The sequence below is a fragment of the Schistocerca nitens genome, chromosome 6 (assembly GCF_023898315.1).
Source record: "Schistocerca nitens isolate TAMUIC-IGC-003100 chromosome 6, iqSchNite1.1, whole genome shotgun sequence".
In the NCBI taxonomy this organism is placed as follows: domain Eukaryota; kingdom Metazoa; phylum Arthropoda; class Insecta; order Orthoptera; family Acrididae; genus Schistocerca; species Schistocerca nitens.
The window spans coordinates 466,952,268-466,978,738 of record NC_064619.1 but is presented as its reverse complement, the minus strand read 5'-3'; the positions used below and the strand labels follow the sequence as shown (position 1 = coordinate 466,978,738).

Genomic DNA, 26,471 nt, shown 5'->3' with positions numbered 1-26,471 from the left:
TAATGAATAAAAAAATAGGAGTATGGGTAAGCTACTACAAACAGCATAGTGAACGCATTATTGTGGCCAAGATAGACACAAAGCCCATGCCTACTACAGTAGTACAAGTTTATATGCCAACTAGCTCTGCAGATGACGAAGAAATTGATGAACTGTATGATGAGATAAAAGAAATTATTCAGGTAGTGAAGGGGAACGAAAATTTAATAGTCATGGGTGACTGGAATTCAAGAGTAGGAAAAGGGAGAGAAGGAAACATAGTAGATGAATATGGATTGGGGCTAAGAAATGAAAGAGGAAGCCGCCTGCTGGAATTTTGCGCAGAGCATAACTTAATCATAGCTAAGACTTGGTTCAAGAATCATGAAAGAAGGTTGTATACATGGAAGAACCCTGGAGATACTAAAAGGTATCAGATAGATTATATAATGGAAAGACAGAGATTTAGGAACCAGGTTTTAAATTGTAAGACATTTCCAGGGGCAGATGTGGATTCTGACCACAATCTATTGGTTATGAACTGCAGATTGAAAGTGAAGAAACTGCAAAAATGTGGGAATTTAAGGAGATGGGACCTGGATAAACTGAAAGAACCAGAGGTTGTAGAGAGTTTCAGGGAGAGCATAAGGGAAGAATTGACAGGAACAGGGGAAAGAAATACAGTAGAAGAAGAATGGGTAGCTCTGAGGGATGAAGTAGTGAAGGCAGCAGAGGATAAAGTAGGTAAAAAGACGAGGACTAATAGAAATCCTTGGGTAACAGAAGAAATATTGAATTTAATTGATGAAAGGAGAAAATATAAAAATGCAGTAAATGAAGCAGGCAAAAAGGAATACAAACGTCTCAAAAATGAGATCGACAGGAAGTGCAAAATGGTTAAGCAGGTATGGCTAGAGGACAAATGTAAGGATGTAGAGGCTTATCTCACTAGGGGTAAGATAGATACTGCCTACAGGAAAATTAGAGAGACCTTTGGAGAAAGGAGAACCACATGCATGAATATCAAGAACTTTGATGGAAACCCAGTTCTAAGCAAAGAAGGGAAAGCAGAAAGGTGGAAGGAGTATACAGAGGGTCTATAAAAGGGCGATGTACTTGAGGACAATATTATGGAAATGGAAGAGGATGTAGATGAAGATGAAATGGGAGATTTGATATTGTGTGAAGAGTTTGACAGAGCACTGAAAGACCTGAGTCGAAACAAGGCCCCCGGAGTAGACAACATTCCATTAGAACTACTGACAGCCTTGGGAGAGCCAGTCCTGACAAAACTCTACCATCTGGTGAGCAAGATGTGTGAGACAGGCGAAATACACTCAGACTTCAAGAAGAATATAATAATTCCAATCCCAAAGAAAGCAGGTGTTGACAGATGTGTAAATTACTGAACTATCAGTTTAATAAGTCACAGCTGCAAAATACTAACGCAAATTCTTTACAGACGAATGGAAAAACTGATAGAAGCCGACCTCGGGGAAGATCAGTTTGGATTCTGTAGAAATGTTTGAACACGTGAGGCAATACTGACCCTACGACTCATCTTAGAAGAAAGATTAAGGAAAGGCAAACCCAAGTTTCTAGCATTTGTAGACTTAGAGAAAGCTCTTGTTGATGTTGATTGGAATACTCTCTTTCAAATTCTGAAGGTGGCAGGGGTAAAATACAGAGAGCGAAAGGCTATTTACAATTTGTACAGAAAGCAGATGGCAGTTATAAGAGTTGAGGGGCATGACAGGGAAGCAGTGGTTGGGAAAGGAGTGAGACAGGGTTGTAGACTATCCCCAATGTTATTCAATCTGTATGTTGAGCAAGCAATCAAGTAAACAAAAGAAAAGTTCAGAGTAGGTATTAAAATCCATGGAGAAGAAATAAAAACTTTCAGGTTTACCAATGACATTGTAATGCTGTCAGAGACAGCAAAGAACTTGGAATAGCAGTTGAACGGAATGGACAGTGTCTTGAAAGGAGGGTATAAGATGAACATCAACAAAAGCAAAACGAGGATAATGGAATGTAGTCAAATTAAGTCGGGTGATGCTGAGGGAATTAGATTAGGAAATGAGACACTTAAAGCAGTTAAGCAGTTTTGCTATTTGGGAGCAAAATAACTAATGATGGCCGAAGTAGAGAGGATATAAAATGTAGACTGGCAATGGCAAGGAAAGCGTTTCTGAAGAAGAAAAATCTGTTAACATTGAGTATAGATTTAAATGTCAGAAAATCATTTCTGAAAGTATTTGTATGGAGTGTAGCCATGTATGGAAGTGAAACATGGACCATAAATAGCTTAGACAAGAAGAGAATAGAACTTTCGAAATGTGGTGCTACAGAAGAATGCTGAAGATTTGATGGGTATATCACATAACTAATGAGGAGGTATTGAATAGAATTGGGGAGAAGAGGAGCTTTTGGCACAACTTGACTAGAAGAAGGGATCAGTTGGTAGGACATGTTCTGAGACATCGAGGGATCACCAATTTAGTACTGGAGGGCAGCGTGGAGGGTAAAAATCGTAGAGGGAGACCAAGAGATGAATACACTAAGCAGATTCAGAAGTATGTAGGCTGCAATAGGTACTGGAAGATGAAGAAGCTTGCACAGGATAGAGTAGCATGGAGAGCTGCATCAAACCAGTCTCAGGACTGAAGACCACAATAACAACAACATTGATCTGTAAATGTAATCATTTCATGTACTCATGTACTCCACATGCACTGTTGCAACAATAAATCTTGAGGAATTGTAAATGTTTTTCCAGCTGTGTATTATAAATTTTTATCTATATTTAGCCACAGGCATCTGCAGAAATTTTTCCACAAGGAGACAAGATTCAAAATTTAACAGTTTGGATATGATTCAGTAAATCTGAAACCATCTCATGCCTCAAGAACTAAATTTACAAGAAATACACAAAACTTACTGTATCTTAAAAGATTTATAGTTATCTACTTACTATTTTGGAGGTATATTACTTGGTACCTAATTGCCAAGCATATTTCTATAGTATACGGGAAGTACATCTTTTTATGTTATTAATATGACTACAAATGCCATCTTTAAAAGATCTTAAATTACAGCATTATCTGAGTAAACCAGGGCTTCCAATGAGTTATAAAATAAAGCTATGAAATTTTCTCAAAAATAATTTACTCATACGACCACAATGTTAGGGTGAAACTGGAAATGAAAAATCTGAAATAGTAAAAAAGCAGACTGATTGAAAAATATTGCTAAATGTAAATACAGCAAAGTTACTAAAGAACTACTTGGGCCTTAGCATGACCTTCCTCACTTGTCAGACATCACAAACAAATTCGAGAATTATGTCCAAACTTTGGTATTCCAATTTGAGCTCCAGAGATGGTGGTCATGTTTGTGTGAGGTGTGCTTGATTGTATAAATATGTGTGTGTTTTCTTTTCAGAAAAAGACTTTGGCCAAAAGATAAATGTATAACAAGAATGGCTGCGCAGTACCTATCTTCAGAAGATGAAATTGCAGTACGCATATAAAAGTGCAATAAACTGCCTTAATTTTTGGAACTGTTAGTTCCTTCTCCATGGATGATAGTGGGATAGGTTGGGGAAGGTTAAAAAGGATAGACAGGTCACTCAGACCTCAAGATGAAAGGGACCCACTTGCCATGTAACAATGAGGGGAGACAATCTATCGTTTTTCCGGTAGCTGAGTGGTCAGTACGACAGAATGTCAATCCTAAGGGCCTGGGTTCGATTCCCGGCTGGGTCGGAGATTTTCATCACTCAGGGACTGGGTGTTGTGTTGTCCTAACCATCATCATTTCATCCCCATCGACATGCAAATCACCGATGTGGTGTCAAATCAAAAGACTTGCGCCAGGCAGACAGTCTACCGGACAGGAGGCCCTAGTCACACGACATAATAACTGAATGAGGTGGCATAATGATTAATACAGTAGACTTCTATTCAAGAAGAGCTGAGTTCAATCAAATCTCTAAGTATCCTCTTCTTCCCCAAATCCTTCTCTAACTTATCTCATGTTCTGACTCTGACAAGTTGTCACACTCCCTGACAAGTTGTCACACTCCACTCTTCCTTTTTAATTACAAGAAAGCAATGCAGACATACAGTTACACAAGTATGAAAAATATTCTCTTACCCATACATCTAGTTTATATAATGCTGCAATAAAATGCATATGTTATTATAGCTTGTGGTACCATAGTAATAGCTAATAACAACAGTTTAATCTCTTATACAGGGACAAACCAACATTTATAGATGTTCTATGCATAAGCAGTACCCCCTAGAAAATCACCTGTAGCACAATACAACCAGATGGCCAGTGACCATCACACCACAGCTTGAGCAACAATAATAAATACTGGATTGGTGGAAGACCTCATGTCTACTGCTGATACATATGAACATGTTTACTGGCAGGCTTCCAAAAATCTCTGCACAACAAGGCTCCATAGTCATCCCAAGTGGCACCACCATCACAGAACAATTTTTCTTTGTCAGTCACATGCTGCCTTGCTGGATGGTGCCTGCCATATGTTTTTCAGACCACCCAGCCATCATCAGGTTGAGGCACCAGTCTTGCTGACCACTGCCTTGTTAGGACTGTGAGATACTTCCTATTACTATGAGGGAACTTAGACTCTGTGAGAACTTCCTATTGATGGGGTGCAGTGTTAAACTTACAGTTGCACGTATCAAGCAGTCACTCTTAATTTCTTGTTGTGAAGCAGTGACTCTTACTTTGTTGTGTGGCAGGTTTCTATTTTACCTGTTGTTCATATTTAATGTTTGGTTATATAATAAAAGCATTATTCTTCACTAACCAGTGAAGTGTCAAGTAAAGTGTGTTGTTCCCTTGCACTCATGGGCACAGAACTGGTGATGTCTGATGATAATACACATGTGACATTTTCCCGTTGTGAGGTTACAAGGGATACTGTAATAGTGTAACTAATTTGCTGGATGTGGTAATGTTTACTGTGGAAGAACAGTTGGAGTGTAGCAAGCACAATTCAATATATTTATGGAGTCACCTTCTTGACAAAGAGAGGAGGCAGCATATAACAGTTTCACATTGAATTACTTAGTTACATAATTGCCTATGTCTCAGTGCATAGCTTGGTACATATTTTAATAAAGTAAGGTGTGCTTGTCTTGCTAATCATTGGATTTGCTGGGTATCTGATCACTGAAATAGGAGTACTCCATAAACATAAGAGCTCTTCAATGGTTCAAAACTCAAATTTAAAGCATAGTAGCAGGGAAAATATTTTGGACATTAAAGAACATGTTTTATATAAAAATGAAGTTGTAAGGATGTTTGAGAACCTCTGCATAATAAGCTATTGTCTTTTATTGTGAAGGTACTGTTCAGTTTTCGATCTATGTAAAGCAAAATGAGTATTTCGTAGGCCACACCTTTTATGCAAAGACGTGATTAAACAAAAGAAGGGGGGTGAAACTGCCAAAAAGTGGAGTGCCCTTAAATATGTAAATAATCTGATGATTGTCTACAAAATAATAAAAGGTATTTAGTTTCATGTATTTTAATATTGTAACATTGTAAATGCATGATGGCCATGTTTATAAATAATATATTTGACTAATGTAGTGTCACATGACCGGACACAGGACAGAGGATAGGGGACAAAGGTCATGGTGTTTTGATCGTGGTCCGTCGGTGTGATAAGGTCGGTGCAGCTAAGAGCTGCCGACATAGTATCACGTGGCCATCAGTTTGTTTTCTGGATGTGATTTAGTAAAATAAAAACGTTTTCATTCTAAACTGTTGTCAGTGTAAATCATTTGTGAACGATCGTGATTTAGACAAATACTTGAATTCATTCACTGCTGTACTTAGGCTGGCTATTTACTCACTATGGGGTGTGAATGCAACTGTGCACAACTGAACCCCTTTTGCAGACAAGTCATGATAAAAGGTTGTGTACAAGCCCGAGTTAAGTTGCAACATTTTCTTTTTTAACTCAGACAGTACACTACTCTTGTTCATTGGTGACCGCTGTGGACATGGCTTTCCTGCAATGCTGTCAGAACTGGTTACACCTCCAGGAACAAGTGCTACATATACAGTGGGAGCAATGCTGTGAGAAATTGTGGAATTCAAGCCCACACATGCTACACTGGTGACAGGTGAGGCATGTGGAGAGATGCTTTTTCCTCCACCATCCCCACCATCATTCCCTGGTTCCAGTGGGTCTATGGACAGTGCCTCTGGCTCTATCGCATCTAGCTACTGCACCCCTGACTCCCACAACACAGGCTCCTGCACCACCAGCAAAGACATTGCAACCACTTCAGATAAAGCCTATCAGCCCCTGCCAGTGTCACACTGGCCCACTGCATTCTGGTACAGCTGTTCAGTGCTCTGACAACATACTAATGGCCTCTCACCCATTGATGCTAGCCCCATCGACTTCCCACTGGCCCATCACCACTGTGCCACTGGTCTGTCACTAGCCAGTTGAAACCATTGGTTCCTGCCAGCTACCCACCAGTCTGCCACATGTTGATGCCAGACCCGATGATGCTGGTCTCATTGGTGCCCAGCCGCATCAGCCTAGTTGTGTCCTGCGTCAGCAGCAAGACCTCCAAGGACCATCAGTATCATCATACCAATGGCCTTCCCTGTGGCCTCATTTCTTCAGTTGTTGCCTTCAGCTTCCTGCAGCACTCTTCGCCCTTCTCCCACGCCACATCACAAAATCCCCTTCTTCCCCAGTTTACCACAGATGTCGCACCTAGTGCACTCAAATCCAATCATCTGAAGGTCCACTTACCTGCCTCCAGCATTTCTCATACATTTCTCAGTGGTCCTCCACCTTCTAATTGATCACTGCTGACATTTCCAAACTCTGTGTCAGTCCTTAGGTCATGTGAATGGAATCACAGCACCCTACACTTTCCGCTCAATTCCATGCATAAGCTTGCCACTTGCATAGCCCATCTACTGGAGCTCACTTCAGCAGCTCAGTTCCAGCTAACTGCCTTCAGTCATCTGACAAGCGACCACCATTGGTCAAGTCCTGTTCCCATAGGCCACCGATGTCCACAGGCAGTGTCATCCTTGTGGTCATGCTGGGCTCTTGCGACACCCACACCAGGCCCCTTTCCATATCCCCACCTCTCCTTCCTCACGCATCTGGTCTTGCTCCTACAGGGAGTGTAATATTGACTGGCATATCTCATATACATAAAATGTTTTCAAGGATAGGGCCCTGCATGATGCAGACTTCCATCTGCCAATCTCTGCCTGGTGACACTCCCTCATAGGCACACTCTTGACTATCCCTGGACTCTGATCAAACTGGTCACCCATGGGATTCATCACTTTGTGCAAATGGCCACTGCCATCCACCAGGACGCCTTCCATGGCCCCTTTGACTGCTGGTAATAAACGCTGGGTCAGCAGAATACTCCTCATCCAATGCACAGTTATACAAGTATAATAAATTATTCTCCTCTGTACGTTTAATTTATACAATGCTGCAATAAAATATGCAGGTTATCATAATAGCTAATAATGACAGTCTAATCTCTTAAACAGAGACAAACCAACATTTATAGGTATTATATTCATATGCAGTACTCCTTAGAAAATCAGTTGTACCACAATACAATCAGATGGCCAGTGACCATCTCACTACTACTCAACCAATGACAATAAACACTTGATTGGTGGAAGACCGCATGTCAAATGCTGATAAATATAAACATGTTTACTGGCAGGTTTATTGAAATCTCAGCATGACACCAAGACACCAACTTTCACCACCCCAAGGTGTGCCACCATCACAGAAATATTTTCCTAAGCTGGTCATGTGCCACCTGTAAACCAATAGAGTAGGCTTCCACTGGGTGTATATATAACCAGCTGAGCTCCAGTCCTTGATATTAGTCATCTCCCTGAGCAGTCACGCCATTGGTGAATATAGACATACCACTGCTGACCGTAGCCTCGTTGGACTCTGTCTGCAGCATGCCTTCCAAGCTTTCCCCTTGCGGTTACCACTTGCTACTGACCACTGCTTCATTGGATTCAACTTCTCTATATCCTCAACAAGCTCGTAAGATACAAGAGCTGCTACGGCATCATTCTATGCACCCACTGCTTGCCACCAACCACGGCTGTACTGGACGCTGCCTGCTGCATGTTCTTCAAGCTGCTCAGCCATCAGCATGTGCAGACACTGCTCATTGCTGACCGCTGCCTCGTTGGAATTTGGCATTTATTGACTGTGAGAAACTGCCTGTTCCAGTGACTGTACTAAGGCTCTGTGAGAATTTCCTATTGGTGAGATGAAGTGTTAACTTTGAAGTTGCAATTGTCAAGCAGTGATCCATTTTCTTGTTATAAAGCAATGACTCATATTTTCTTGTGTAGACAGGTTTCCATTTACCTGTTGTTCATGTTCAGTGTTCAATGACATAATAAAAGCATTGTTCATCACTACTAATAGAATGTCAATTAAAGTGAATTGGTCCCTTGCTGTCAAGGGCATGAAAATAGGATTTGTGTATTTAGACTTGTATTTGGACTACAGTCTTTGGAATTTTGAAGCTAGCACAAATAAAACACAGGAAGCAAAAGATTATTTACCACTTGTACAGAAACTAGACTTCAGTTACAAAGAGCCAAAGGATATGAAAGGGAAGTCATAGTTGAGAAGGGGGTGAGGCAAGGTTGTAACTGTCACTTGGCAAGCAGTAAAGAAAAACAAAGTATAAATCTGGAAAGGGAATTAAAGTTCAGAGAGAAGAAATACAAAGTTCCATATTTGCTTATGACTCTGTAATTCTGTGAGAGACAGCAAATTTAAATGAAATGGATATTGCCTTGAAAAGAGGTTATAAATCACATACCAAGAAAAGAAAAAGGTGTAATGGAATGTGCTCAAATTAAAACATGCAATGCTGAGGGAATTAGATTAAGAAATAAGACACTGTAAGTGGCACATGAGTTTTGCTATCTCAGCAGAAATATAATTAATGATGTTGGAAGTAGAGAGGACATAAAATGCAGCTGTCAGTAGCAAGAAAAGTATTTCTGAAAAATGGGAATTTGTGGACATCTATATTTATTATAAATTAAAGTACTTCTACATATTTTCTGTCACTATCTGAAGGCAAATCTGAGGAAATATTGTAGGGATATTGATACAGTTTTCTCTAATAGACAGACTGGTTCATGAGCAATGTTTGTGTATAGAATATGCCAAACAAGTTATCTGGCTGTAGCACCAGCAGCTGACTAGCCTAATACAAATTTAAGTGTAAAAGTCTTTTCTGAAGACATTTGTGTGGAACATACCTTTCTACAGACATTAAATATGTATTCTAAGCTGTTCAGAGAGAAACACAATAGAAGCTTCTGAAATACAGTGCTGTAGAAGATTGCTGATGATTAAATGGATAGGTCAGAAACTAATATGAAGGAGCTGAATCAAACTGGAGAGAAAAGAAATTTATGTCACAACTTGAATAAATGGTGTGACCTATTGATAGGACACATACTGGGGCATCAGAAAATAGTCAGTTTGGTAATGGAGGGAAGCATGCAGGGGTGAGATAAAAACTGTAAGGGAGGGTTGTGTGCAAATACAGTAAGCAAGTTCAAATGGATGTAGATCACAGCAGTTGTCCAGAGATGAAGAGGCTTGTACAGGATAGACTAGTATGCAGGCTGAATCCAACTCGCATTTGCACTGAAGATGATGAAAACAAAAACAACAACAATCATCTCCCAAGAACTCTGGTAATTTGCTCTCTAAGAAGCTAGAGAGGAAAGGAACAGAGCTGTCTTATTTTACTTACTTTCATTCCACTTAGCAGCCAACTCTAGTCACTAAATCTTAACATGAATTTGTAGGTATTAGTCAATCTTATCAATTTGTAGCGTCTATTTTATATTGTACAACATTTATAACTACTACTTTTGTCCAAGCACACTCGAGCAAGCTCCGAAGCCTTACCTTGCAATTTTCCTCAGGATATATGGGTTCAAAGGGGCATATCATCACCAAAAAGTGGAATAACTACTAAGAACTTTCAAAGCAATGTGAATGTGTTTTATTGATCCCAGTCATGTATAGTTATCAGAATTATGTCCACACAACTAAGGGTATTCTGTGTAACTATGCTCAAGTAAAAGACCTATATCTGTTTACAGTAAGGTGAGAAAAGTTATGGGATACCTCCTAATATGTGTCGGACCTCCTTTTACCCAGCATAGTGCAGCAACTTCAGGTGGCATTGTCTCAACAAATTGTTGGGATCCCCCTGCAGAAATATTGAGCCATTCTGTCTCTATAGCCATCTGTAATCACAAAAGTGTTGCCGGAGCAGCATTTTGTGCATGAACTACCTCTTGATTATGTCCCATAAATATTCGATGGGATTCATGTCATGCAATCTGGATGGTCACTCATTTGCTGGAATTGTCCAGAATATTGTTCAAGCCAATCGCAAACAACAGTAGCCCAGTGAAATGGCGCATTGTCATCCATAAAAATTCCATCATTGTTTGTGAACATGAAGTCCATGAATGGTTGCAAATGGTCTCGTGGTGGCCAAACAAAGCCATTTCCAGTCAATGATTTGTCCAGTTGGATCAGAGCACCCAGTCCATTCCATATAAACAGCCCATACTATTATGGAGCCACCACCAGCTTGCACAGCATCTTGTTGACAATTTTGGTCCATGGCTTCATAATGTCTGTGCCACACTCAAACCATACCATCAGTTCTTACCAACTGAAACTGGGACTCACCTGAGCAGGCCACAGTTTTCCAGTCACGTAGGGTCAGCTATGAGTCCAGGAGAGGCACTACAAGTGATTATGTGCTGTTAGCTAAGGCACTCACATTGGCTGTCTGTCACCAGAGCCCATTAATTCCACCTTTCACCACACTGTCCCAATGGATACATTCGTCATATGTCCCACAATGATTTCTGTAGTTATTTAATGCAGAGTTGCTTGTCTGTTAGCACTGACAACTCTACAGAAATGCCGCTGATCTCCATTGTTAATACAAGACCCTCGGCCATAGTGTTGTCCGTGTTCAGAGGTAATGCCTGACATTTGGTGTTCTTGGCACACTCCTGACATTGTGTATCTTGGAATAGTGAATTCCCTAACAGTTCCCAAAATGGAATGTCACAAGCGTCTTGCTTCGACCCATTTTGTGTTGAAAGTCTGTTAATTCCCAAAGTGCAATCATAACCATGTCAGACACCTTTCGCATGAATCACCTGAGTACAATTGACAGCACTGCCAATGCACTGTCCTTTTATATCGTGTGTACACCATACTACCACCATCTGTATATGTGAATATCACTATCCCATGACTTTTGTCACCTCAATGTATTTACTAGGTGAGTGTCACATGCAGATTTGTATCCATAATAGTTTTTCCATTCTTTCTCCAAGGCATAACTATTATTCTTTCTTTCTTTTGTGCAATATGACAATGTTACATATGGTCACTGCTGTCTGTAGCTCCTGATGTATCATAAAAATTTTAAGCTATTTTCATTGTCAAATGAATGATGACAAATCAGTCAAGTTCTGTATCTGGCTATCAAGTCTTTTGCTATGGAATCCTATCATAAAAAGTTCTTGGTTTATTCAGATAAAATCCCAGTCTTTTGACGGTTGCCTCCATCACTGTCATTGGACACTAGTGCTGACTATCACAAAACTGCTGAGGCTACTACTTTTACAGGAGAGGTTATTGCTATATCAGAAATCCATGAAAAAGAGAGCAGCAAACTCCCAGGCACCTCGGGCATACATGCAGTCTACATGGCTGCTGCACACCTTGGCATCACAAGCTCTCCATGTCATACTCTCAACTGGACACCACGGAGCAGTACCAGCACTGCCAGGTGTTGTCACTTCCGAGGAACCTATTCATGTCTGCACAACATGTGACAAGAAAACAGTACCATAACTATTCTCCTAACATAAACTATAAAGGCTGGTGTATGCACTACACGAGCCAGCTCTTCCAGTTTCAAGAGTCTCTCCTGACCTCCGGGTGAGTGCTATTCATCGCATCATCTCAGGACACTCCTGAAGCCCATTGTAGGGATTAATGCTGCTGTTCTCAGCTTTTATCATTGTTTCCTCTGTGGATTTAGAATGTATTAAAGATAGACTTTTCTGTGCCAGAGTTGGACCTAACCAGGCCGACATTCTCAGAAATCAGATTATTTCTCTGCAAGTGTATTTCCCTATGGAGCTCCTAGTGATATTAGTACAAAGTAGAAAAAGTTAGATGATTTTTAGATACCAGCTCTGTCATGCCACTGTACCAGTACCAAGTGAGGTGCTGTATTTTGTGCCTTTTGTTCTTACCGTCGACACAGACATAGTTTTGTTTGTCAATAAACTTTTTGAAACTTTATCACTTTTTTCCCTGTGTCCCTGTGAGGGCAACATCAACTGTAAAAGTGGGAGCATCACCAGTTTCAGGGTTACTGTCAGTCTGACTGTCATGAAACTAACGAGGCTCCCATTTTTATAGCCACTTTTTATAAAAGTAGGAGTCTCATCTGTTTTACAACAGTCATACTTGGCCCCCAATGATGATGATGGAGGCATTCATCAAAAGTTTGGGATTTTATCCACATTTGATGAGGCAAGTAAATGAGTACGTTTTAAGCAAGTTCTGTATCTTCTTTCCTTGGAAGGTATTTTAATGTATGAGGGACTGAAATAAAGTTTTAATTAAGGCTATAAAAAAATAAAGTTAAATAACTAATTTTTAACTACATATTTAATTTTTAGTTTGTTTGTAGTTTGGTAGACTGAAAGCCCCACACAACACTACTGTAGCATTATGCTAGATGTGGTGAAACAAAATGCTCAGCTCATGAATAAAAGAGAATATCTAACAGTAATCTGTTTTCAGTAGCAGTGAAAACATTGCTGCTGCACAAACCAGTTCTGATGACTTTTTTCGCCATCTACAGTGAACAGACACTCCTACAACATTTCTGCTGCTACTAAAAATGAAATTCTTAATCCCCACCCCCAATGCAGGGAGTAGAGGATGTTTGACATGAATTATCAAAGTGTGTGGCAGACTCTCTTGATGGAATGACTGTTACAGTATCTACAGCATTCAGTTCAAGAAGCTAGCCTAACAGGTATCTGAAGATGAGACAGCATTACCCAGAAATCAATTGCATGTACGCAAGATAAACTTCAAAATAAAATACAGTTGTACGGAAACTGACTCTCACTGGAATAAATAAATAACTGTTGAAAATCCTATGGACATTCAGTAATTAGCCATAAAAAGTACCACTCAATACTCCACTCTATCAATGGGCTGCAATATTTTGTTTTGATTCACTAGCGGTGTGCTATGGTACTGTGGAGCAAGTTTATTGATAGAATGCTGGGAAGCAAAATCAGTCCACAAAGAAGATTGCTTAGAAATCATGCATGTGACCGTTCTAAAATATTCCTCAAGTATATGGGACCCATACTAAATAGGACAAACAGGGGATACTGAAAGTATACAGAGAAGGGCAGCACAAATTGTCATAGGTTTTTTGATCTGTGGGAGAGTGTCAAAGAGATACTGACGGAACTGAACTGGAAGCCCTTGAAGATAGACGTAAACTATCCCAAGAAAGTATATTAACAAAGTTTCAAGAACTGGTTTTAAATGATGACTCTAGGAATGTACTACAAGCCCCTATGTGCTGCTCACATAGGGATTGTAGGATAAGATTAGAATAATGACTGCAATCACAGAGGCAATCCAACAATCATTCTGCCCATGTTCCATAAGTGAATGGAATAGGAAGAATCTCTAAAAACTGCTACAGTGAGACATACCATCTGCCATGCACTTTATGGTGGTTTGCAGAGTATAAATATAAATGTAAAAAAAATGTACTTCAGTGTGTACTGCCTGCAGACAACAAAAAATTAATTACATACCTTTATTTTTTGAGGCAATAATTAAAACTTACTGATTAGCCCTCATACACTTTTGGTGAGAAATACTACTAAAATCTGCACTGAGAATATACTAAAACACGATGTGTGATTAGAGTCTTGCTTTAATAATGTTTTTAGCTGACTTTTCTACGTTTTCATTTCCTTACATAGTCACGTTTTTCAAATACTTATATTAAAGATCTGTGTCACAAACACATAAATGGAAAATATGTAAATTCACTCTAGAAATTATGGAAAAGGGAAAATATGATATGTAAGGGGGGAAAAATCATGTAGAATCATTTTCAGTAAATACTTCACATTTAAGTGTGGGTAATGTCAAATGTGATGTATCATGAGATTAATGTTCCCACCTGTCTAGAATACTTATATTCCATCATGTGTTCAATGTCACTTTTGTGTTTCTCTACCCTTCACTTCTTTTTCTTTCTGATTTTTCTATTCCTTTAGCTACTGTTTAAAATTAATATGGTATCTCAACATACCAAGCTTTTAAATGTCTGTTATGTTCACCTCCATATTTCCTCCAGTAAGCACAATTTTTACTTCCTTTTTCGAAATTTGCAATCACCTCATTTTGTAAAACCTTTGCCCCTGAAGATGGATTTTTAGTCCTCAAGGCTAACAAAAGAACAAGAGGGTTTCCTGCAGTCGATAGTGATAGTGTGACTTACGTTTCAGAATAAATGAAGTAGGTCCCTGCCCCCTCCTCCTCCTCCCCCCCCTCCCTCCACCCCACCCAATGCAAGATTTTTTCAATGTAGCAGCCCTGAGTATTTTTCAGTTTTTAATTGTGCTTCTCTGTTTCATATCCATCATTAAAGGAAAAATCATCTCTAAAGATTTCTGAAGCTAATGATCAAATGGAATAGACAGTATCTTTCAGTGTATGAACCTGTATTCCCATGAGTATGAGTCCACCAATGCAAGCAGCAGAGCTTCTGAGGACTTCGTAAGGTGCAAAAGAAGTACTGGCAGATGGATGCTGTGAGGTGGCCCATGATTTATGAAAGGTTAACCCTGTCAGCAACAGTATTGCCCATGAAAGGCAAGGGCCCAGGTTTGAGTCCTCATCCAACAATTAAGAAGTTACACCCCAGGCAATTCCAGTCAACTAAGTTTAGTATCTGAGGGTGGTTCATGTCCCCCACCTAGCCAGGATACTGATAGAGAGAACATGTCAGAGATACTCGTACCCCACAAGACAGCCCCACAGCTTGAGGCTACACGGGGTGTGGCTGCTGTGGTAATCACGCGACGTGGTGCCACCATCTAATAACTCTTTACCAACATACCACAGTCCAGCAGCCAGCCAGATTCTTGCTAGTCTCTGAAGCATGAGTATTGCACCATTAAATAGCACAGCATTTTGAGCATGCCTGGTTACATATTGAGATTTTGGTTTTCCCTTGAATTGTAGTATATTTTCAGACAACTTGGTAACACCTTGGACTTGTGCCAGTTGCTTGTTCACCTTGTGATCTCCATTGTCATTCACCTGCAGACCTCACTTTTCATTCCACTGGTCGCCACACTGTCACGAGCAGGAGATGTTATAAACCATTTTTCTACCTAAGCAGAGTAGGATAGGAAACTAAGAGTAACATGTATGTCTCAGTATCTGCATCTCGAGGAAAACAACAAAACGCCATGTATAGCTCATCAACAAATTAAAGGCAATCAAGACACCAAAAACTGCTTCAAGCAAACAGTTCATTGAAACTTATGATGAGAAATGATTACATTTATTTACAAATACTGTGTGCATTTCCCCTTCCATTTTCCATCTAACTCGAACACAAAAAGGGGAACCAGGAACTGATAAGTGCACTGTATACTCAGTCAGTTATAAGAATATATAAGACAAAAACAAATTGTAAAGGAATGGAAAATATACTTTATGGTAGTATTATGTAAGAGTGAATACCTTCTTCTCTGTACCCAGCCACGAACATTTCGTTGCAAGACCAGGATGCTACTTGCCAAAGCTTTCTCTCGTGCTTCTTCAAGAATACTATCATGAGCATCCTTAAGAAAAACTTTAGTGTGACCAAGCTGATAATCTTCTTTTGCAAGAACAGCAGCACATATCTTTCCTGAAGCTGCCTTGCAGTCAGTCTACAGGACAAAAATAGCCTTGTCATTACTGTGACTAGTAAAAAGAAAACTTAAGAAATCTTGTGTGTGTGTGTGTGTGTGTGTGTGTGTGTGTGTGTGTGTGTGTGTGTGTGGGTGTGTGTGTCAATTTGCATAAATAAATATAAAATGTTATTATTATATCAGATTTTCAATTAAGATGTATACAAAATCCAATCTGACAATATTATGAAAAGGATAGATTGCTACTCTCCATACAGAGGACATGTGTTGAGTCATAGATAGTCACAAACAAACATACAAGCTTTCAGCCAAAAGGCCTTCTTCTAAAGTAGACAACACAGGCACATTCACGCAAGCACAACTCAGCATAATCACTGAGCAAAACTCAGCTCATATATTTAGCAGTCTTTTTAGTTGTGCCTGTATGTGACTCAGTATCTCCTCTATATGCACAGTAGTAATCTATCCTTTTCATAATATTGTCATTATTCCATCCTGGATTTTCATTGCTCAAACATCTAATTTGAATTTATGGTAGAGATGTAGAATGACTTCTAATCTTTCATGCACGTAATTCATCAAATATAGACTTCTCTGTTGGTACCATCAATATAAAGAAGCTATAAGACTTGTAATATTTTTAATTAGTTAAGTTATCATAAGTTCTGTCATACATTATCCTTTCAGTGACTTTTGCCAACCCTGTCAGGACTGACATAAGTCATTAACTTTATTATGTTAGGTTCCTAACAATTTCTATAATTCATTTAGCTTATGTAGTTAAAAACAGTCTTCCATGGTATAGCTTCTGGTTTTAAGAGCCACAGTTCCTTTCATATAGAGCTCTAACAATTACTAAGCTATTTATTATTATTTCAAAACAAGCTTAAACAACTAATAACAATATTCCACTATCAGAATTGTGTTATCAATATTATCACACTTGTATGAGCTTTCATTGATAATTTTACACAGCTGAATTTGTCTTATGTTTGCAGTCCCATCAATTTTTTGAACAAGAACATTTTAACCATGAATCACATGATTTATTATAATTTTCACAATTGCAATTTTGACTTTTGAGTCATTTTCAATAGGTGAAGGTGTCGAAAACACAACAGTTTATTAATGTTGACAACTGTTGTGTTTTCAGGATCTTAACCACATAAAAATGACTTGAAAGTAAAAATATGTAATTTTGTTTCTAGATATGATTTCCTCAATTCACTGCTTTGCTATTTCTTGAACAACTGAATTTTCCCTCTATAATTTTCACTACCTATTAACACTTCTCTCTGGCTGCCTTTCCTTTTATCTTGATATTGTTAATGTTTCGCGCTAATAAATCTGGCATGCTCCAGTCCACCAACTGAAAGTGTTCCTTATACAATGTTTAATTATGTCTTGGCTTAATTTCTTGACAATTTTACCAACTTTTCATATACTCTCTATCCATCTGCCCCTATAGATGAATATGCTAAAGCAAGTTGTGCTCTTTTTGGAGGTTTTGTTATGAGGTGCAGTTCAAATGGTTCAAATGGCTCTGAGCACTATGGGACTTAACATCTGAGGTCATCAGTCCCCTAGACTTAGGACTACTTAAACCTAACTAACCTAAGGACATCACACACATCCATGCCCGAGGCAGAATTCGAACGTGCGACCGTAGCGGTCGTGCGGTTCCAGACTGAAGCACCTGGAACCCCTCGGCCACTCCGGTCGGCTGAGGTACAGTGCTCAAAGAAATTTTCATCACCTAGGCTGGTTATGTTAGAAGGGGAGATAGTGGCAAACATTTCCTAATCACCTGACTGTATTCTAATATCTTGCATTCAGTTCCTAATTTCTCTGTATATCTGGAGGAAGTGACTGAATTTGACAGTATTTCTAGTGATTGAGCTATATTTCAGCACTGTATGTTACTTTTTCCCTGTATAATACACAAGTCTATACTCAACACAACACATTACATTTATACACATAAAACTGATTCATTTAAGAAACATAATGAAGGAAAAAGTCTGTGTGTACAACAAAAGAAAAATCTTTTCGAATTAGAGAACTGAATAACCTCTCATTCCTTCTCAGCCAACAATGACAAATGATCCCTTATTTCTATAATATAATATGACATCAAATTTTTCACTTGAAACTGGAACGAATGCCAAACATTACAATAGCGAAATAAAAAGACACTGTCCACCAAAAAAAGTGAAGCACCCAGAACAGGAAGAGGAACTGAAATGAAGCTTACCAGGTTGAGAGAGTATCTGATATTATTTCATTGATTGCAATATCAAGTCAAATTTACATAGAACTTCAAGTATGACCTAATTTATCAGTATGACCTTGTGCCCCCTCTGGTCTGGATATGTGGATTGATTTGGTTGGGAAGGATGTCATAAAGCTGTTGTATCTTTCCTGGGCCATGGTGATCCACAACTGTTGTAACTGGTCCTTGATATCCTGGATTCTGTCACTGGGATAGAGTTGATATCTGCACTGGTCACACATATGTTCAGTCTGAGACAGATTTGGAGATCTTGGTGGCTAGAGGAATACCTCAACATCATGCAGGTAGTGAATAGAGACACGTAGTATGTGTGGTTGAGCACTGTCCTGTCGACAACTGGCTCCATGGCACTGTCACACGAGAGGTGAGATTTGAGGATGGAGGATGTTTGTGACACACTGTTGTGCCATCAAACTTCCTTCAATCACTACCAGCCACGACCTGAAGTCATACCCGATGACTCTCCACATCATGACACCAGGAGGAACAACACTGTAGCAAGCCGGAGTGGCCGAGCGGTTCTAGGTGCTACAGCCTGTAACCGCACGACCGCTACGGCCGCAGGTTCGAATCCTGCCTCGGGCATGGATGTGTGTGATGTCCTTAGGTTAGTTAGGTTTAAGTAGTTCTAAGTTCTAGGGCAGCAGTTAAGTTCCATAGTGCTCAGAGCCATTTGAACAACACTGTACATCTCCAAAACACTGAAAGAATGGGAGCTCTCCACAAGTCACTGCCACACTCACCGAATGTGATCAACCTGAGTGGCACAGACTGAAATTCATTACTGAACAAAAAGCAACACCATTTACCAGAATCCATGCCTCCAGTCATGGTATCAGTCCAAAACCAGCCATTTGCATTGTGGTGTTAATGGCAGCCTATGCATGGGATGTTAATTCCCTAGTCTGGGTGCTGCTAGTCTTTGATCAATGGTGCAGGATGACACAGGCTATAGCAGGGAGTTCTTTACTTGGTCTCAAAATGCAGGCACAGATGTGAATGGGTCACAATGCGCTTGGTGAATAATACAGCAATTTCCCCCTTGTGGTGGTCAGATGTTGTCAACTGGAACCTTGGCGACAAATTTGCCTGCTCTCATATACTCCCACTATCAAACATCTAGCCTCTGTCTCATCCAAATGCCCCACAAACATGGATACTGTACAATTTGATCAGCCAGCCAAACTGATACCCACAACGAGGCCATTCCAAACTCTGCCAGGTGATGATTACTCCCTAACACACAAATATAAAGCATCTTCATGTCCAGTTCCACCAAAATGATTGTACCCCACAACCGTGATGTAATCCATGATAGAAAGATGGTCAGCATCAGTCATAATATCATCTGCCTTTTTTATTGAAATGCAGACCTTTATAGGTCTTAAATGTCTACACAGGATAATTGAAATGGCCTGGGAGTCGGGACAGGTTCCATCAGACTGGACAAAAGCAGTAATCACACCAATCTTTAAACATGGAAACAGAAAAGATTGTAACAACTACAGAGGTATCTCAGCATTGTGGGTAAAATCTTCTCAGGTATTGTTGAAAGGAAAGTGCGAGTATTAGTTGAGGACCAATTGGATGAAAATCAGTGTGGGTTTAGGCCTCTTAGAGGTTGTCAGGACCAGATCTTTAGCTTACGGCAAATAATGGAGAAGTGTTATGAGTGGAACAGGGAATTGTATCTATGCTTTATAGATCTAGAAAAGGCATATGACCGGGTTCCTAGGATGAAGTTATTGTCTGTTCTACGAGATTATGGAATAGGAGGCAAACTTTTGCAAGCAATTAAAGGTCTTTACATGGATAGTAAGGCAGCAGTTAGAGTTGACAGTAAATTGAGTTCATGGTTCAGGGTAGTTTCAGTGTAAGACAAGGCTGCAACCTGTCTCCACTGTTGTTCATATTATTTATGGATCATATGTTGAAAACAATAGGCTGGCTGGGTGAGATTAAGATATGTGAACACAAAATAAGCAGTCTTGTATATGCGGATGACTTAGTTGTGATGGCAGATTCGATTGAAAGTTTGCAAAGAAATATTTCAGAGCTAGATCAGAAATGTAAGGACTATGGTGTGAAGATTAGCATCTCCAAAACTAAAGTAATGTCAGTGGGAAAGAAATATAAACAGATTGAGTGCCAAATAGGAGGAACAAAGTTAGAACAGGTGGGTGGTTTCAAGTACTTAGGATGCATATTCTCACAGGATGGCAACATAGTGAAAGAACTGGAAGCGAGGTGTAGCAAAGCTAATGCAGTGAGCGCTCAGCTATGATCTACTCTCTTCTGCAAGAAGGAAGTCAGTACCAAGACTAAGTTATGTGTGCACCGTTCAATCTTTCGACTAACTTTGTTGTATGGGAGCGAAAGCTGGGTGGATTCAGGTTACCTTATCAATAAGGTTGAGGTTACGGATATGAAAGTACCTAGGATTATTGCAGGTACTAGTAGATGGGAACAATGGCAGGAGGGTGTCCACAATGAGGAAATCAAAGAAAAACTGGGAATGAACTCTATAGATGTAGCAGTCAGGGCGAACAGGCTTAGATGGTGGGGTCATGTTACACGCATGGGAGAAGCAAGGTTACCCAAGAGACTCATGGGTTCAGCAGTAGAGGGTAGGAGGAGTCGGGGCAGACCAAGGAGAAGGTACCTGGATTCGGTTAAGAATGATTTTGAAGTAATAGGTTTAACATCAGAAGAGGCACCAATGTTAGCACTGAATAGGGGATCGTGGAGGAATTTTATAAGGGGGCTATGCTCCAGACTGAACGCTGAAAGGCATAATCAGTCTTAAATGATGATGATGATGATGATGATGATGCAGACCTTTATTGAATGTGATGTGCTGGAAGGTCTCATGTCCTTCACAGTGATCACACACGATCTGATACTGTTCGTACCCCTTATGCACCGCACAAGGCCTGGTAACAATGCAAAACATGAACAATACTAATGCACTCTTACGGCCATTCCACCTATCACAGAGAATTGCAGGTCTAATCATTTACATACCTGCCAATAGGGAGTATGAGTACAAAACTACATTGACACCTGATCATGTCTTCTATGTGTTTCACGTTTTTGGTAAGGCAGTGTAACTACAGCTAAAACAGAGCATGACATCATTACAAAAAATTGTAGAATTCTTCTTATGATTGCCCATTTCCTTATATAAAATCAAAGTTTCAATTTTTTCTATTACTCTTAAACACACACAGACTTCCAATGTTACTTTATATGGTACTGCTATCCTTACAATGTAAATGACAAAACATAATATTTTTTTCCTAAATTTCTCTACCAAAGAAGATGAAGTAAATATTCCTGAGTTCAAATCAAGAACACCTGCCCATATGAGTTACTCAGAAATAGATATCCTCGGTATAGTGAAGCAACTTCAATCATTTAATAAAGGCAAGGTGTCCAGCCCATATTGTATACCAGTCTGGTTCCTTTCAGAGTATGTTGTTACTTGGCAATCATGTACAATTGGTCACTTGTTGAAAGATCTGTACCTAAGGGCTGGGAAGCTGCACAAGTCATGCCAATAGCAAAGAAAGGAAATAGGAGTAATCCAATAAATTACAGACCCATGTCACTAATATCGATTTGCAGTAGAATTTTTGAGCATATACTGTATTCAGATATTACGGGTTATCTTGAATAGAGTGATTTATTGACAAATAGCCAACACAGATTCAGAAACTATTGTCCTTGTGAAACTCAACTAGCTTTCTATTCTCATAAAGTAATGAATGCTATCAACAGGGCAAGTCAAATTGATACCACATTTTTAGATTTCCAGAAGGCTTTTGACACAGTTTGGGGCGTATTTTTCCTTCTTTCCTGCTGTTGTTTATTTTCTAAGGTTTGTGGTAGGTTTTATATCAGCACTAGCAGGAAGTTGCATCCCTGGCCAATATATCAGGGCAATATTTTCCAAACCCAATACAGTGCTAGATGAAAGTAGTATTACCTTTATCCTCTCTTCTCAGAGTGGTCCAGATCCTTCTGTGCCACTTCATGTTGATCCAACTGTTGTGAAGACCCCTGGAATGCTTTCGGAAGTTCTCTCTATTGTGCTACTAAATAAATAGCAACACTTCTCACAAACAGGGATATATTTTGTCCAACATTTTCATTATTACTTTTCGCAACACAACTAACAATTGCTATGGTAATACCACTCTCTTGCGTACATTCAAACGTCCATACAGGACCTGAGAGAAAAACCAGAAAAACAACTACCACTCTTCAATTGTTCATTATGTCCTTGTTGGTGTGTCATTAACTCCAGGACTCTTGGCTTCAGGTGCTTGCTGCACCGTGGCACAAATGACTCTCGGATGACCAGTGGTTGTAATACTGTTTTTACTGGTCCCCTTCTTGCTGGCTCCACCACTGCTCCACATTCACTGCATACAAGAAAGGAAAACACACAGTTTCCCTTTCCCACTACATTTATCCTTCTTCAATTTACTCATGAGCATCTCTTGTCAACAGCTTTCCAATGGCGTGTTGGGATGCTTACAAATATCCTCACATGTGACTTCTAATAAAATTGTGTACCTACAGAGTATTGTCTTAGTTATGGAACTGGATTCATGATTTCCTGTCACAAAAGTCACAGTTCATAGTAATTGATGGAAAGTCATCCAGTAAAACATGAGTAATGTCTGGCATTCCCCAAGGAAGTGTTATAGGTCCTCTGCTATTCCTGATTGACATAAACAATTTAGGGGACAATCTGAGCAGCCATCTTTGATTGTTTGCAGATGATGTTGCGATCTTCCATCTAATAAAGTCAGCATATGAACAAAACAAATTGAAACTGATTGAGAAAAGATATATGTATGGTGCAAAAAGTGGCAGTTGACTAAATAATGAAAAGTGTGAAATCATCCACATGAGTTCTAAAAGCAATCCCTTAAATTTCGATTGCAGGATAAAACACACAAATCTAAAGGCTTTAAATTCAACTAAATACTTTGGAATTACAATTATGAATAACTGAAACTGGAACAATCATGTAGATAATGTTGTGGTGAAAGCAAACAAAAGACAGCGATTTATTGGCAGCAGAATGCTTAGAAAATGTAGCAGATTTGCTAAAGAGATTGCTTACACTACACTTGTCTGCCCTTTTCTGGAGTATTTCTGTGAGGTGTGGCACCTGCATCAGTTAGGACTGATGGAGGACATCAAGAAAGTTCAAATACGGACAGCTCACTCTGTACCATCACAAAATGTAGGAGAGAGTACCACGGATTTGATACATGAACTGAGGTGGCAATCATTAAAGCAAAGGCAATTTTCATTGTGGCAGGATCTTCTCATGAAATTTCAGTCACCAACTTTGCCTCAGAGTGAGAAAGTATTTTGTTGTCACCCACCTACGTAGGGAGGAATCATAATAAAATAGAAATTAGAGCTTGCATGGAAAGATTGAAGTGTTTGGTTTTCCAACAATCTGTTTGCGAGTGGAACAGTAGAGAAATAAAACTTCCTGGCAGATTAAAACTGTGTGCCCGACCGAGACTCGAACTCGGGACCTTTGCCTTTCGCGGGCAAGTGCTCTACCATCTGAGCTACCGAAGCACGACTCACGCCCGGTACTCACAGCTTTACTTCTGCCAGTATCTCGTCTCCTACCTTCCAAACTTTACAGAAGCTCTCCTTCGCAGGAGAGTATCTCATCACAGCTTTACTTCTGCCAGTATCTCGTCTCCTACCTTCCAAACTTTACAGAAGCTCTCCTGCAAAGGAGAGCTTCTGTAAAGTTTGGAAGGTAGGAGACAAGATACTGGCAGAAGTAAAGCTGTGAGTACCGGGCGTGAGTCGTAGTTTGGTAGCTCAGATGGTAGAGCACTTGTCCGCGAAAGGCAAAGGTCCCAAGTTCAAGTGTCGGTCGGGCACACAGTTTTAATCTGCCAGGAAGTTTCATATCAGCGCACACTCCGCTGCAGAGTGAAAATCTCATTCTGGAGTAGAGAAATAGCTTGAAGGTGGTTCAATGAACTCCCTGCCAGGCACTTAATTGTTAATTGCAGAATAATCATGTACTTCCAGATATAGATTCAGTTTTTATATATCCAGATAGCTTTCTTTTTTATATATAAAAGTTGTCACTTTTATCTCCACAAAATCCTTTCCACAGCTGTTTATGAGTATAAAGCCCATTATATAATCATAGTGTATATACTATTATATGAACTTGTAACAGAAATCACAGTAGTCTTTTTCTACAGTTTACAGTACTTAACATTATGCATTTATTTACAGCTCTAGAAGTGCATTTAGCATTGAAAAAAAAACACTAATACACTTGACAAATACCCTTTTCTTATTTGATTTTAATCAATTACAAAGAAAACTGCAAATTCTTTAGCAGTATCCAGTTAGCATACTTCTTACCAGTAATGGTAAAGCTGTATATGACAACTTAATTTTAACTAATTCTTTCCCTTCATGGATTATGAGAAATGCTCTCACAGGGAAATGGAGCCACACTTGAAAGGAAGAAAATGTTAATCCTTACACTGATCCTGATAGAAAGCACAATTATTTCACATCATTCTAAATAGAAGTGAAGTAAGATAAAGTAATAAAATCAGAAATGGAATAATACCTTATTTGATGGTGGGATTCCTGGAGCAATAAATCTGTATCTCTCAACAAATTCTTTGAATGTATGTCTTATGGGATACCCTGCCCGTCTTATTCTTGCTGTTTCCATCATACCAGAGTATCGTAGCTGACGGACAACCAGCGTTCTGTCAAATAACTGAAAGATAGGAAATAAAATAAAATGATGATCTCGAGAAGAATAATTTATGGAATTGTATTGGAATACAGATCAAATGTATCATTAGTACATAGCTCATGATAGTTTTGTGTGTTACAGTCATTGTAGAAAAATTGTATTTCAATTGAAAATGCTACTGCTATTAAGTGAAGTTAGTTTACTGAAACTGTAACCGCACGGCTTCACATGTTTCTGGTCTGCCTAATATGCAATATATGAGACTCACACACTTAATGAAACATCATATTCTGATAAATTTTAATCAAACAATTCTGTATCTGCTATAATTCTCCAGGTAAATCTAAAATTTAATTCCAATGAGTAGCATAACTCAGCACCAAAGTTGATGCCCCAAACACATAAGTGTGTAATTAAGACTGTGGAGAAGAATACAGCAAATCAAAGAGCAATGACTTAGATCTTTAGGAGCTGATAGAAAATCAGCAGACAGGATATAACAGGAAAAGATGGTGAGTACCACAGTAAAGGACAATTGACTGTTCATCAGTTAGATTTGGGGACATAACAAGAGCAGAATGTTATTCATTTAACACGATAGACAAATCAATGTTGTTGCAAGGGTTTTCTTTCAAAACTGGCCACCTATATTGTTTTAATATGATGTTGCAGTACTATTTCTATGTCTCTTGTTATTGTTAAAATAGCGGCATCTCAGATATTGGCAGAACAGTTTTGGTTACAGTGAACAATAACAGAACGGTATTGTGAAAAAATGTAAATTTCATGTGAGGTTTTTTTTTTAGATTATCTGTGATTTTTGTAAAGTTTTAAATCAACAACAATTCTATGAATCACTTTGTTCAACTTCTGCTAATCAAACACTTTCAGGAAAAAAAACTGTTTACAATTGCTTTGCAGACTTTCATCTGAGGTTTGATTAGTTTCATGGTAGTCAACTGAAATCAGTTACACCTTGGTCTACAGAGCATTAGTACTGTGCACAACATGACTGAAGACAACTAACATGTGACCTACTGTAAAAAAGATGAATATTCTAGACTGCAGTATATCCAATTTTATGAACAAATGTCTTACTGCACACCATTTTAAGCAAACTATAGTTTTTCACACATGACAGTGTTTATGACATCACATCTCCTAAACTGTGCATCATACAATGACACAATTTTGCAGATGCATTCAGTGGTATAATTGCATACTGCCTGCAAAAATTGTTGCAAACAGAGTCAGTAGTAAAGCAGTAATAAATTAAAATGCCATGCCTGATGTAGCATTTCT

The 26,471-nt window shown here is 39.2% G+C and overlaps 1 protein-coding gene across 1 annotated transcript in view; it reads right to left on the bottom strand.

Moving 5' to 3' along the window:
- Positions 1-26,471, bottom strand: part of LOC126262482 (myosin-VIIa-like) — a 390,655-nt gene that overhangs the window by 236,301 nt on the left and 127,883 nt on the right. The window contains exons 13-14 of the mRNA XM_049959145.1: positions 25,035-25,190; positions 15,929-16,119 (exon numbers count right to left, since the gene is read on the bottom strand). Of these exons, the coding sequence (XP_049815102.1) occupies positions 15,929-16,119; positions 25,035-25,190 (347 nt within the window). The remainder of the gene's footprint in view (positions 1-15,928; positions 16,120-25,034; positions 25,191-26,471) is intronic.